Source organism: Corvus brachyrhynchos, unplaced genomic scaffold (assembly GCF_000691975.1).
Source record: "Corvus brachyrhynchos isolate BGI_N302 unplaced genomic scaffold, ASM69197v1 scaffold83, whole genome shotgun sequence".
NCBI lineage: Eukaryota > Metazoa > Chordata > Aves > Passeriformes > Corvidae > Corvus > Corvus brachyrhynchos.
The window spans coordinates 1,742,653-1,758,303 of NW_008238464.1; the positions used below are offsets into that span (position 1 = coordinate 1,742,653).

Below are 15,651 nucleotides of genomic sequence, written 5' to 3' on the forward strand. Positions count from 1 at the left end.
CTGATATTGATAGAAGGCTATTTAAACCATGCCTAGGTGACTTTCATGCAGCAAACTTGTGGCAGAGCAGAGAATAATGCTCGCAACTCCTCTTTCTGGGAGTCTGCCATAAAAACATTTCTCTCCAGGCTAAGAATTTCCTTTGCATATTAAGTGATCCTTTCCACTCTGTTTAAAGCAACACACTAAAATGCACCATTTGTACTTCTCCACAATATTTTCTGATTTTAAGACTCACTTTAGAGTAATATGGAACTGAATAAACCATAGAAATTTGTGCTAATAAACTCAGGTAGAATGTAAAACTCAGTGTTAGTGTCCTAAATGAAAGACCTGCTTCTGCTTCCTTGGCCTTTTTACATTCTGCACAGCTGGGAAAAAAGAGGTGAAGAAACAGAGGCTCTGAGCCACGTTTCTTCTTTCCTGATGGTATGATAGCAAAGTGTCTGTCTAACAGAGCAAGGCAGGAATCCAGCTACTCCCACCTGCCAAGCAGCCACGCCAATGCAGGGTCCACCCATGTTCTGCCATCCCAGAGACCTCATGTTGTTAGGGCTGTGCTGGCTTATCCGTGGTGCTGGGCAAAGACAGCCTTGGAGAAAACTGAGGCACAGCTAAGCAGAGCTCTGCTGCAGCACTGCATACTTTGTTGCACCCATTTGGTTGGAAAGACAAGCATCTCTTCAGTGCTCCATATAACCTCAGATTCCCCTTTTTCTTACTGACTATATTTTTAGACAAGGTCAAGTATCTGTTTGTTGCAACAGTACTTTGTGTGCTAGGTGTTCCTCTAGGGTTACACAGATTCCTTGTGTGCTTCTGATTATGTTGGGAAACATCTGCCATGAAACCAGTATTCTTTTGGCACTGAAAAGCCAAAGCTCTTAAAAAAAAGTACAGATACTTCAGCTACCAGACCAAATTTGGAGATGCAATTATAGGACCTAGCCAGCTAGTTAAACTGAGAAGATAGGTATGTGGATCCTTTAGGCAGCCTCCATTACTGTAGTTACTAATTAAAGCAAAGGGATAAATGGAAAGTTTTATTTATCCAGGCCTTTATCTCAGTAAGTCATTATTTGTTAAGTCATAGTTTATTGGGCTATGAACATTTGATTATATAAACATTTCTTAATTTAACAAGCCTAGCCATCCTTATAATAGATTTTATAATTACCCCAGCAATACTGCACTGATGAAGAAACTGCACTGCAAAAATTATTTGGAGCAATGTAACTGGAAAGAAAGTGTTCTCACCATTGCATCTGCTTTATGCTTCTTCCGTTTAGCTTCCTGCATAAAGTAATCTGCATTGCGTGGTCTACCAGGGGAAAATAAGAAGACATTTTGTTATTTTCTGAGGTATGGAATATTTTAAGGTTATTTTTCCCTTATTTTAAACCTGTTTTGCAAACATTTTTTATGAAGAAAATACACTTATCGTGTAACCATGCATCTTCTGTTTTCAAATTGCTGCCTGTGGAGACAATAGCATTTATGGCTGTTCTCATTCTTTAGAAGTCAGTGATTCAAAGTAAAAAAAAGGCTAATAAAATGCATTTTTATGGATTATATAAACTGCTTCCCAAATTAGTGCAGTTCTGATCTGCAAAATGGATACAAGCATTAAGCGGAACAAGATACTCTGTCTTCTCTCCTCCCTGGTGCTTGCTTACCTCTTTTTCTATTCCTCTCTGTACATTGTTATTTGCCTTGGCTTCTCCCTCCTCTCAAAACAAGTGTGTGTTTAATCTCTCCATTTTGAAAACACACGTTGAACCTGCTTGCCTCCACAGCTACATCTCGCTCTTGTCCCTCTTATCTGTAAGCATGCTGAGTGCTGTTTACTTTTGCTGCCTGGAGTTCATCTCTGACTCAGTGCTGGGCCACCTGCTGCAATTCCACTGGCATTCCTCGTGCCAGTTTCTCCATTGATTTCTCCTCAAACAGATCTGGGAGATTCCATCCCTTCCTTAACCTACCTGACCTACTGACTGCAAGGCACAAATTCAACTTCTGTCTCTGTCCTGAAATTCACAAGTGCATTTATAACCAGATTTATCCACTCTCATTCAAACTGAAAACAAACTGATGTCTCCTTGTCACCACATCAGTGAGTTCCTCATGGCTGAAGCAAATTTCTTCATCTCCTCCCACAAGCTCTCCCTATGGCACCATTCTCAGTCACTGTGGAGAACAGCCATTTGCCATGTCATTTCAGACCATAACCTTGCATCTTCAGTCATTGCCTCTCAGAAAAGTCTTCACATTTCCTGACCCTGCAGATTCTTCCTGTCTCATAGATGTGGGAGGTGACCTTCTTCTTTCTCTACTCAGCTAAAATATGTCCTGGTTCTTCTCAGCTTATACTGTGGTTACTACATCCTTGTCTCTCTCAGAGAGGGAAGTTTTGACTTGCAAAACAGTTTTTTTAGGATTGGTTAGAGTGTAATTCCTTTGTCCTCATCTCAAGAAAACGAGATATTCCTGAGTTGTTGAAGTATGAGTTCTCATGTTTTTACTATTCATGCTTTTAAGAGCTTGGTGTTGTAAATGATATGTTACTATTGCCACTCAGCAATCTGTTGTATGTTAACTCCAAAAGGCAGCTCAGCTCCACTCACTCACTCACTCACTCACTTCCCTCCCATGGGATGGGGGAGAGAATCAGGAGACTAAAAGCACAGAAGAGTAAAAGTAAGAAAACTTGCACATCAAGATAAAGACAGATTAATACATAAAGCAAAGCAGAACAAGGAATTCATCCACTGCTTCCCATGGGCAGGCAGGTGTTTAGCCATCTCATGGAAGGCAAGGTTTCAACATGATTAACAGTGACTTGGGCAGACAAATGCCATCACTCCAAACATTCACCCCTTCCTTCCTTCCTCCTCCTTCTCTCACCTTTATATGCTGAGCATGACACCACACGGTGCGGTCAGCAGGGGTCAGCTGTCCCAGCTGTGTTCCCTCCCAACTCCTTGGGCAACCCCAGCCTCCCTGCTGGAGGTGTGGGGTGAGAGGCAGAAAAGACCTTAAGGCTGCATGAGTGCTGCTCAGCAATAACTAAAGCATCCCTGTATTATCAACACTGTCATGGATCCAAATCACAGCACTATAGGAGCTACTATGAAGAAAATTAACACTATCCCAGCCCAAAAAATTCGTATTTCTAACTAATTTTTTTCTTGAAATTGAGATTTCTCAGCACACATATTTAACAAAATGTTTTGTGTCAGTCAGAGAAGATGCAGATCTAAAAAGTGAAGAGGAATGGATGAGTAAAACATTTGTGCTGGTAGCAGTAAGAGCATGCTCAGATCCATAACTCAGGAAAGTGGGAGCATGGGGGAACCTCCTGACAGAAGAGGGCAGCCATATAACTTCCTTAAGAACATAAGGTTATTTGAACAGTGTATTTACTTAGTCGGTTTCTTTCTACTTACGTGCACACAGTTTTAAGGACGTTTAATTGCATCAGACAAGGTTAGTCAGCCTTATTTTGAAGAGAAGAAAACCTAAATATAGCTAGATAGAAATGAAATGCAAAGTCTGGCTAATTTAGAATGATTTCTGTCCTAAAACGTTGTTGATATGAAAAACAGTTCCTCTGTTCCAACTTTCTTTAAAATATTATTCTCCCGCAGAGTGAAATTTCACCCCAGCTTACTCTACCTGTTAGGTCAGAAAGGGGACTAGACAGGTTTGTGCCCCAGAATCTCATAACCTACTGCCAATGCAAATACTTCCTATGCCCCAGAAGATGTTCTTAATAAGAAGAACCATCTGAAACTGTTCTTGGTTAATTACAAAATATTACACATTGAAACAGTGTTAGCTTGATGCAGAAAAATAGCTATATTTTCAGAAACACTGAAACAATTCTTAAAAAAGTGTTAAGTTCTATCTCTCTTTGTCTTGTGCAATGACCTAGGGAAGATGGTTTACTATGAAATATCAAAAAGCAAAGCCAAGTAGAAAAATCAACAAACCAAGTCTCATCTCTCTGAAATGATGAAAGTGATGAACTTTTACATGAGCCTGTCAAACTCAGGTCGTTAAAATACATCCTCTGCAACATTCCCTCCTATGTATCACCCAGCACTCTATGTCTAATTTCCCTGTCTGAAGCATGGTAAGAGGCTGTAAAAACAAAGTGAGATAACTGAATGTAATTATGGTTGACTTATTTATGTGTTAATTGTAAAATGGTTTTCAACTTGCAGCAGGATTTATCCCTGCATGAGACATGAACATTCCTGAACCAGGAAGACTTGCATTAAGGGCCCTGCTATGGGATGGTTAAGCATAACACAGAAACTGAAGTCATTGGTTTGTACTAAGCTGCTTGCAAAATCTAATATAAAAAAAGAAGCTATTAAAATGCCATTTTAAACCAAAGCATAAATATATTCTCCATGTGAATGTTTAGGTATTTCCATTCGAAAAATAGAAGATTGATTTAAAGATCAGGGCATGCCTAACAGAAATTAAGATGGATTGGGATAAAATGGATAGAGCATCATTTTTATTAGCTTCTTAAACAGAACTTGTTCAGTAGTGTTAATAAACATGCCAAGTCAAATTCTGATGTCTTTATGCCACCTATGAAATACTATTCTTCAATTTATCGCTACATGTTAATGACCTTTCTATTCTGATAACTAATGTGCATGTTAGGTGCAAATGGGAAGCTGAAATGTCCAATAGATTCAATGTATGTTTTTGTATCACTTTAGTAACAAAAAAGGGTGCTTAGATTTAATTATTTTCTGGATTTTTTTAAATGAGAATTAAAGGTTTAATATTCAGTTTTGTTTAGGTTCCCACTGCACATGAACATAATCTGTCTTTTAAAATTCAGTATACTAGTTTAAATTATTATGTTGTGAAGTAAAAAAATAAGAAAAACACGCTCTTTTATGGGTTCCTTGAAGAGGTTGCCTGAGCTCATGGACATATGCAGACACAAAAGAAAACTGATGCATAAATTAATTATTCTGGAGAGGTCTTTTGCATGCTGCACATTTTATATCTATGAATTTTGTTAGTCATATTCTGATTTTACAGACTCTGAAGTTACAGTGACCAAGAACCCATCTCTGCTATAAACGTGAAGGTCCATGCAAACCTCCTCTGCAGCTCGGCCTATTTAGTTACAATAATAGTAATATTTAGTTACAATAATAGTTACTGGTGATAATCTCAGACTGGAGATTTTACAGGTAATCTCACTGGATGCTAATTTCAGATACCATATGTTATTGATGAGAGGCATCTTGAGGAGAAGCAAACGTGTTTTCCCACTGATGAAATTCAGAAAGATCTGTGGGTAAAACCCTTTCCAGGTCTTTGGTCTCAGCTTTGCAATCCCCCTGCAGATTCCATCCTTGCCACAGCCAGAGAACCAAGAGAATAAAAAAAATTCTACAGGATTAAAATGGTACCAGGCTACTGGTTGAACTGGAGTGCCTGTGAGCAGCAGAAGCAGAACTGGAGACTCTTTATATTTACTGGTCATGAATGTAAACTGAAGTCACAAGGAAACTTACTCAGTGACTTCTGGTTTTCAGACAACTGGGTCAGATTCTCCTCTTAAATTAGTTACAACTGTATGCATCTATTGGCATCAGCACTTTCACTCCAGACTTACAAACAGAATTCAGACCTCTTGTTGAAAAAAAAAAATTAAAAAGAAGTCTGACTTCAAATTAACAGGTAGAAATAAGTGTTTTATCTCTATTAACCGCACAAGAAAGTCTTTTGTTTCTGAATATCTGATTGTTGGTACTTTTAGAAATATAGTCCTCTTCAACAAAGCCAAAAAGAAGTTCTAATACACTGCTCTAATGCATCTCATATATCTCTTTGAATGGCAAGAGAAAGAGCGTAAAGCATTAGCGCCAACTAAGTCAGGCCGCTGGTGAATTCTCCCTGGGATCAAGTGTCATTATGTGAAACTGGCTGCTCTTGAGGAGAATTTACCCTACTCTGTTGATTGGAGAAAGCAATCAAGTACTGCTGGAACCATTTCAACACATTCTCAGTCAACACTAGGCAGTCACCTAGGTACTGCAACAGAATCCAGCCTTTTACAGAACAACCCCCCCATGGCTAGATCTGATAGTACAAACAAGGCCAGGCTTCCTTTTCAGCAGTGGCATTCAAACCATTTATGACTTTGACAAGGGCAGCCTCAGTAGCATGGCTGTGGCTGAATCCAGGATGAAATTTATCAAACAATCCTCCACTGTCCAGAATTTCCCTCACTCGCCTTGGCACCACTTTCCCTGGGAGCTTGTCGAAAACCAGCAGGAAGGACAGCATTTCCATTGCTTGTTATGTTGTGCGGGATCCCAGCGTGAGGTGGGATGGCTGCAGGCATTGTAATTACTCCTCTGCCAGAAGCAGCCTTTCAGAATTTCCAGGCTGTTGAGCTCCTCAGAGTGGTGTTACCACTACCTAGGTGAATGCCTGCATCTGTATGTTTCTCTCATCCTATTTAGCTCTATGCCATCACAGTGCATCTCTGCCACCTTTGTCTTCTGCTGCCTCCTCTGAATTTAATTTACTCCAGCTTAGCAGATAATTGCAAAAATGTAAACTCATGCAATAAAAAAAAGGGAAGAGAATCAAACAAAGTGAATCAATAAAAGCCTTACTTTGTACAGTAATTTATCAGCATCTACTGCAAAATAATCTCCTTGGAACTCAGAGCAACCACTGGTATTTACCAAGTATGGGGTAGCTTAGACTCCAATATACAATTTTAATTATGCTGCATTCAAACCCACATTTTTCATCTAATTTTTATATTTTATATGAACTAAATACTCAACTATAGCATTTTCTGCTTCATTTACATAATCTACCACTTGTACATTATTTCTTACTGTTGTATGGTGCTTTATGAGGATACATTAAAAAAACCTAATAAAAGTTCAATTAAACATCATAAATGTAGCCAAGTGCATATTTTAATACCCTTCAGAGATAATACTGCAGAAGTGTTGTAAAAAAACAAGCTAGTGCTTCCTCAGTGTACAACAACCGCATGTAGTAAAAGCAGCTTAAATCGTAATTCTAAATATAGGACAAATTTCACAACTTCAGTAATCTAAACTCTAAAAAAAAATGATTGTGTTGGAAAGGAGTAGAACAGCAAAATGAGCAACTTTAAAATATGATCAGAGATAGGGGCAAATCAAAAGAAAATGGCTAGCCAGGGTAAGCCCATGACCAGTTTTGAAGCTGTGCCAGTATGCCCTGAACTTTCAGTCCAGGAGGAGAAGAAAATCCTGTAAGAGCAGGAAAACCATGTAACGTGAAAGGCACGTGTACACAGCCTATTTGCTGTCTCATAGCAGGACGTGTCAGGAGCTTGTCTGACATGCTGGGTCATAGGTAAGGGTGTTCATCTTTGGGGTGAATGATAGAGCTGAGGGGGTGTTACTATACAAAATAGTGTTCTCCCCTGACGGATCTTAGCCTCCTGCCCATTCCACAACTTAAAATAAATGCTGTTTTATGGGACATGGTGCTGCTGTGTCTGAGGCAAGGCACACAGGCTGGGGTAGAGCCCATGGCACTGCACAAAGTGGGTACCCAGCTCTGTGGAAGTTTCATGCTCACCCTGGCAGATCCAGCAGGCCTGCAAGTCCAGCAGAGGAGCATGCAAGTGGAGAAGGCCAGGAGATTAATAGTGAGCCATTTAAATGACAGTACTATAGGCATTTCAGAAAGATAGGAACAAAGGATCTGATTGGAGTTGGGCCAAATGTGAGAAAAATTTACCCAATCACACAACTACACAACTACTATCTTGTTGGGTTTAGTATAACAAAGTCAATAGCTTAGATAAGATGAATAGATGAATAGTACAGATATCTAGAGAGGGAGTTACTGTTGCAAAAATAGCAGACAAAATTAAAGCCAGGTATCTAATTTAAATGAAATGCAGGAGATAAAAATAAGTGGGGACTCCTCTTTTGGCAAAAATGCAAAATCCCTCTGACTAACCATGTCAGTATAGGGAAATACAAAAGACCATGAGAAAGAGTCAAAAACTACCACAGATTCCTGTGTATGACCCAGATTCATTACTTAAAGATATCCACGTGAAATCAATATCTAGACTAAAAGACACAGGAGCAAAGTGTACAAGTGAAGAGAGAGGAATGAAGTAAGTAGTCACAATAGGGACGTGAGTTCCTGTTTTAAAAGCAGAGGGAGAAAACACAGTGTGCTTGCAGATAAACAACAGTTTTGTCTATTTCAATGTATGTTAAATAGTTCTGAATAAAGCTGATTTCAGTCAAAGATGGAGTGAAAGCCTTTATAATCAAACCTACAGACACAGGATGGGACCACAGCAGTCCAGATCTATTTTGTTTTAAAATGCCATGGAATGGCACCTTGAATTCTCAAGAAGCATCCGAAAAGCAAAGGCAGAAAGACCTTTCTGGGAGAGGGTCTACCTGGCAGCCAGCTCTGATGTTTCTAGCTCTGATGAGGGAGTAGACAAGGTGTGCGTGATACTGTTGGGTGACAGTACCTGTGAAGCCTGAGTCAGTGAATGGGGTACCTACTCTGAAAGAGGCAGGGGATCCTGAAACAAAGATTCTAATGTTATTTTCTCATGGTCAGCATACATGTGAGAAAATTCAGTGCCATGAGTAAGAAGGGAAGAAGAGGAACACTGGGGATGGTCAGATGAAGTTTTGAAATCCCCTAAAGCCAAGAAGCTGCAAGCAGTCCAAAGTAAGCATATGAATTTGTAAGGAACTTGGTGTAGTAGGTGTTGGTCTGACTAGTTATTTTCTAGACTGCTGATGAGAAGAAAGAGGAGCCACTCTGTTCCTTAACTGTGCTCCTCAGGATATGTTCAACACTACAAAAGTACCTCTTAATACTCCAGGAATCCTTGAGGCATTTCGAACAATTCAAGTAAGATCACTTCCAGATACATGAGTCACAACCCAAGAGCACCTTTTCCTTTCCACTCTGAGAAGGAATAACAAGGAAGAGAAGACTGAAAATGAGACCCTTGGGGTTCAAGTCAAAACAAAGAGAGGTGCCAAGAAGTTATTCTCATAAGCTCTATGTGTAACACCTTTACAGGTGAGTATTTTCTGGGTATATGGTTTACTGTTTGACAAACAAACACGGGAATTCTATCTCACCGCAGGATATATCCCTTGGACAATGTAAAGCTGATGGGTGTCTGCAGCACCTAAATCTATAAAGGTGAAAGAGACATTCAACACAATATGAACTTAAAAAAGAATGCTGTAGAAGATGTATTACCTTGCTCCTATAAGGCAAGAAAAAAAGAAAAATAAATCTAAGTGAAGAAAAATGACACCCCAAGTTTGAAATTATAACTCAAAATGCAAGTAAGAAAATAATCCTGAGGAACATGTTCTGATTTAGCTATAAAGAAAGCTGGGTATGCTCTACTATTTTTTTTATACCACATATGCAGTGTTTTGAGGAGGGTGCCCTTGGGCACCCATAGGATGTCTATACCTAGCACTTTAAGGACAACAGACTTTGTTCCTAAATGCAGTTATTGGGAATTCTGTTATTCAGTGAAATTACAGAATGACTCTATACGGCTTGAAGCATTATTATGTACCCTTGTTTGTGGGGCCAGAAATTGCCAAAAATTCAGGAAATCTTACTAAAAATTACTACTGGAAACAGCATTGATGTCACTGACATGTGACATGCTGAGTACCTCCAAGTATATCTAGATTCATCAGCAAACAATGGCAAACCAGGGGAAGTAGAATTTTGCCTGTCTTTTGAAGACTGTTAGCTATATTTACTGTTATACTGCAGTGTATGTGTATACAGCACTCTGCCAAGCAAGATATACTTTTTACTGACCTACTTGTGTTCCAATTTATTGCTAGTGACAGCTGTTGTCAATGATCAGGAGAAAATAAATTGAGAATAAAGTAAAGAGACACTGACTGGTCAAAAAAATTAGTTGTTGTTTTAAATCAAATATAAGGGATTTAGTCTCTTAAAAACTTTAGAGTCTGATTAAAATTAAGACTTTAAAGCCATGGCTGGATTACAGTAATTCAGAACTTCATGGATTATGAGATGAAATACTTCACAGGCATCGTTTAGGACAAACGCTGCCATTAGGATTACTACATCATTTAGACCTACCGTATTGCATTTCTTCAAATCCTCTGCTGTGGTGCTATACAAATTTGAAAGGCACTGGCTGCCATGTTTAATTTGATCTTTCTAACATGTGAGTCAAATTTGTTGACATTTGACATTTGCAGCCAGTCTAATCTGCTACAATTCAGTGACTCCTCTGCACAGGAATTTCAGAATGAAGATCCAGTGAAGCTGGTATTCTGGTGGTGTATCCCAGCTACAAGCTGTGTACGGCAACTGCAGTACTTGACAACCTCCCTCCTCTAGTTAGCACAACAGGCAGTTAACTGTTTCTGGTTTTTAAGGTCAAACTAAGACATATTTGATTCTATGTTTTATCTTTTTTGGCTTTTTAGACTTTTTTTAGTGGTCTACAAGTTGCTTGGGGATATTCTACACAAAAGGCACTACACATGAACAATTTAATTATATCATTCTCTGAAAAAGTGAAACAGTTTTATTGGAGATGCCTGCCAGAGAAATCACTTGTATCACTAATAGAGAAAGCTAGTAATAAAAGCCTCTCAGATGATAAAGATGGTGACCAAAGCAGATGACTATATCCTAGGGGGAAAGAGAAACAAACCAGTCCCCTTTTTTTTGTCAGCAGCTTGAGGGAAAATCAGATGAAGATAACAATAGTTCTGTTGTAACTGTTTCCGACTATGTTTTTTTCTAATCCAGAGATGAGCACATCCTACAATTTTGACTTTTATCAGACACTCTGACACCTTTCTGCCTTGTATGTACATGTTTAAACTGCAGAAAAATTGAGCAGTTGCAAGTAAATTACAGATGATAGAGTATTTTAAGAGATATGAAGAGTTAGTTAGTATTTCTAAAAAGTTTCATGTTTCCTCAATGGATATTGTTGAATAAGTGTACCAGGAGAGTTAAAAACATGGAGGGAAGTGGAGAAAGAGGGAGAATAAGGATACATACACAGGGGAGAGCTTTCTCCAAAAGAGGCGGAAAAACTGATTACATTTATTCAGCTTACAACTGCTTATGACTGCCATGAATATATACAAAAATTAATCTCACCAGTCCTCTTTTCTTGACATACAAACCAGTTACATCCTTTTGAAGTCCACAGGAATTATTTACATCTTATAGTAGCAAACGTGGTTCCTCTTTATGAGAGGCTGCTGTCTCTCTGGTTAACCTTGAGACCAGAGAGCGTGAACAAGCATAACAACAACAGCAGTAATAATAATAATAATAAAAATATTCAAAATCCAATTCTAGTAGAAAGCAGTTCCTAAGGAAACCAGGTTGTTTGTTATCCCAGGGTTTCCTTTGGTATAAAGGAGTTTGAGATGTCATGGGTCAAAGTCTGGGAATATGAAAAATACGTCAAGGTCACACAGCTCAGAGCTTCATGCAGTTTGAGACATACCTTGAACAGAACCTCTTCTATACTCTCCAGGAGCAAACACCAGTATTTGCAGGCCATAACATTACCAGTCAAAAAGAATCTAGATTTTCTAGACACTAGAATTTCAACCTTCAGTTTCACCATTACACCTTATCTAAATAATACTATGTCCTAAATGACCTTGGGAACAAACCAACTATTTTAATTTACCAAAAATAAAGACAGTTACAAGCTTAAATTATTTTAAGAGGAGGAGAGCGAAGGATGTGTGAAGAATGCAGTGGAAGTGGCGAGGGCCAGGTATCTCTCCAGATGCTCACGCTCACCGTTGCTGCTTCCTGCTCCCCTGACTTTGTGATACCTTTAGCTGAGCAGCAGTAGCCATGACAGCAGCAGCTATCAAGGCTCAGGGATGCAGGGATGACTCCAACCTTGGGCTTGCTCTGCCCACCTTGCTTGGGCATTGTGGGACTGGACCCCTGCCAGCTGTGTTCTGCATCCTGGCTCTTGGCTCCCTGTCCTTTAGGGAACAACCAGTCCTCACTGCTCCCTGATGATCAGGGACTTTTGACAAGAGCTTGTAGTGACACAACAAGTGGGAGTGACTCAAAGTGAAAGACGGTGGGTTTAGACTAGATGTTAGGAAGAAATTTTTTATTGTGAGGGTGATGAAGCATGGAAACAGATTGCCCAGAGAAGTTGTGGATGCCCCATACCTGTAAGTGTTTCAGGACAGGCTGAGTGGGGCTTTGAGCAACCCGGTCTAGTGGGTGGCAGCCCTTCCCATGGAGGGGAATTGGCACTCAGTGATCTCCAAGGTACCTTTAAACTCAAACCATTCTATGATTCTATGAATTCTACGATTCTGTGGTTAGAGACTTATGATGAAAAATGAAGGTTTTATATAGTATTTCTCATTCATTTCTCAATGAGTATTACTATAAAACGTCAGGCAATGTCTCAGTCCAATTGGACCAATTATATTTTCCTCTCTTTCAATGCTATTGTTTTCTTATTTTAAAGCCGTAGGTACTCACATATCATCGAAGATAAGCTTTGTTCTTCTGCAGTCCCTGGGTGTGGTGGACAGAGGTGACCAAGGCTCTGTTTGGAACTGTGGCTTATTGCACAGAAGAACGTTTTCTGAATTGATGTGAATTGCTTTCTAGACAACAAACAGTAGATAAGACATTTTAGGAATTGGCTATTAACTTAAAAAAAAAAAAGTAACAAAAACCAGAGCGTCTTTACATTGTGTTGAAAATTGGAAGCTAATTTTCCTGCTATTTCAGCAGGGAGTATGTGTAAGTGTCCTGTCACCGATGGACATGAATTCACAGACATTGCTCAGAGCACTTTGTAAAGGGTTTGAGTTCAATATGATATACACCAGAAACTGAGCTAAACTATTAGTAACTATCAAAATACTCTGAAACACAGTAAGTGAAATAATTAAAGAATAGATGTGTTGTCATTTAGAAGATTAAGTTAAACCTCTTGCCTTCAGCTTCCAACCTAGCATTGTACCTTGCTTAGGAGAGCATGGCTCACGTTTGACTTGTTTCACACTACACTGGTGATGTGCCTGTGGTTGAATTTGTAGTCCAGATTTCTTTGTGCTCTGGACCCCTGATAAGCTTCAAAGATCACTTCTCTGTGCTGCAGTGGAAGCATGTCTTTCGGCAGGGTCTCATGCACTCCCTCAGCTGCAGGCCTGTTCTTGATGTGGTCTCCTGAGGACCTTTGGCCCACCAAGTGACCTGCTGTGGGGGCTACTGTGCACTGGTATAGTGCAAAACAGAGGGCCCCAGGTTGTTTTTGCTTGATAACCACTGCCAAAAAATGCTCTTCATCATCAGGTGACAGGCAGAAAGGCACCAGGGACATGGGGAAAAAAGCTCAAATGGATAAAAGTGCATCGTGGGCAAGCTTTGCTTGCAGTTTTTCACAGAAATTTGAAGGACCACTTGGGCCTGCCAGTTAGGTGCCAGCTGGGAAGATGGGATAAAACAAAGCCAAGTTTAACATTCATAGTTCATGAGCTCTCATTTTCTATATGGCACATCCAGATCAGCTCATCAGGCTAAAGTTTTCAGATGAATAACCAGATACATAAGAATTTTATTGCAAAGGTTGTTAAATGTTGACCAAATGGTGCATTGCTAGGCTATGCAGAAAATCTCAGTGAAATGCATTTGCTAAGGGTGTGGATCATAAAGCAATCATCTTTTACTTTTGATTTCCAGCACGTCTGCCTGTGAAGGAATTTAAATTATTTTCAAGATATCCAGTGAAGAATCATAATTATAATTCTGAATGGGTTATAAACTTCCAAATTTATGTTTTAGAAGTTAAAATGTTTAGAACTTTACATTTAATTAATGAAAAAATAAATGAATAGCTATAATATGTTAAAGGCCTTTTTACTGGAATATTTTATGTAATTTTTTTTTCAATTTACCAAAAGCATCTGTGAAATATTCTTAAAAAACACAAATTATGGTAACTTGTTTTTGAAAATGTATCCAAAATTAAGATTATATTTACTATTTCCTCCTCCACTCTCAAAAAAAAAAAATCTATTTAAGTATGAACATATATATTTCACAGATAGAGGGAGGCCACTTATCCCTACAGCAAAAGTTGCTGGAAGAGGCCACTGCTACATTTCAGGTTGCTTGTTTTCCAAGAAGGTGCTTAGGCACCAATACTTAGGCTTTGGGAGCCTCTTGTATATCGAATAACAAACACAGCAAATAGATACAGAATAAAAACCATGAATAGCTTTTGTAGCAAAGAGAGGAGCATGGGCAGCAGAGTGCCTTAAGAGCTTCTCTAGAAGCTACAGCAGTGGGCATCAAGATGATGGTATCCAAATTGCTTCTTTTAGGCATTTCACACAAAGCAGAACAGTGTCATAGGGAGGAGGTGACAGTATTCTGCCCTTGATCATCCACTCTCAGTATCCTGTAGGCTGGAGGGTAGGGTATGATTTTGAAAGATGAGATGAGAGACGGAAATTTCCTCAATCAAAAGAGCTAACAGGCTCTTTACTCCAGCATTCTAATCACAGAACTCATGCATAAATAGGGGCAGCATCTCCTCCTCTGTCTCCTGTGCTCTGAAGGCAGAGGCCACAATGCAGTGTTGTAGTACAGCCTTATCTGGCTGTACTAGAGTGCTCTGGGCACAATTAGTGTGAGCAAGACTCTCTGATAAGGATATGAATACCTGGGCTTTGATGGAACTGAGTTGTGAGGCTGGTGTTAACCTGTTCACTGGTATAAGTAGAATCTGAGGAAGTTTGTTCTAAGAAAGGTAGAAGAACTTGTTTGTAGGCACACACATGGTTAGGCAGTGGCTGAGTAAGCCCTTATACAGTAGGGGCCTTATGCACCATGAATGTAGGGGGCTTGCATCATGCCCAAGCAATGCTCTGGAGGACTAAAGGCATTTGTTTTGGGCCATTAGCTTTTACCTTTTGCTTATGTAGCCTTTGTTACTTGCCTGTCTTACAGCCTGACCTCTTTGCTTTCTTCTATGCCTTGCTAAACTCCAAACCAGAAAAGCTGAACTTAGAAAATAACATTAACTATTACAACTTTTTTTTGCATAGCATTCTGCAAAACTATCACAGACTGCAATACAAAGTGGAAAATATACTGCTAAGCTTTACATTGTGAACAACAGCATACACTTACATTGAAATCTCCGGGATGTAGCTGTGACTGGATTTCACCCTTATGTTTTTTGCTGGAGGAGATGGAAGGTAATAGACTGCTGCCATTAGGTCTGCTGGAGGAAGTTAAATCATCGTTGGAATATTTGTGTTTTGATGCATCAGAGAGGGGAGAGACGGGTGACCGAAGCATTTTCTCATTTTTATTTATTGGTATTGCCAAGCTGGAAATGGAAATTACAGTAATGGAGTGTCACAAAGCTGGCTTTGAGAAAGGTAAATGTTTTATATATTACCAAAACTTTGAATTTAAAACCTGCTGGCAGGATAAAGTCTATTGGTATCTGGAAAAGAGCTTACAGTATGGGGACCAGGAGTTCATTTACAAATTTGTATTGTTTTTCTTCTCTTTCCC

At 39.3% G+C, this 15,651-nt stretch overlaps 1 protein-coding gene across 1 annotated transcript in view; it reads right to left on the bottom strand.

Moving 5' to 3' along the window:
- Positions 1-15,651, bottom strand: part of AFF3 (AF4/FMR2 family member 3) — a 316,401-nt gene that overhangs the window by 16,448 nt on the left and 284,302 nt on the right. Inside the window, exons 14-16 of the mRNA XM_017736969.1 lie at positions 15,259-15,460; positions 12,595-12,722; positions 1,258-1,321 (exon numbers count right to left, since the gene is read on the bottom strand). Coding sequence (XP_017592458.1) covers positions 1,258-1,321; positions 12,595-12,722; positions 15,259-15,460 — 394 coding nt within the window. The remainder of the gene's footprint in view (positions 1-1,257; positions 1,322-12,594; positions 12,723-15,258; positions 15,461-15,651) is intronic.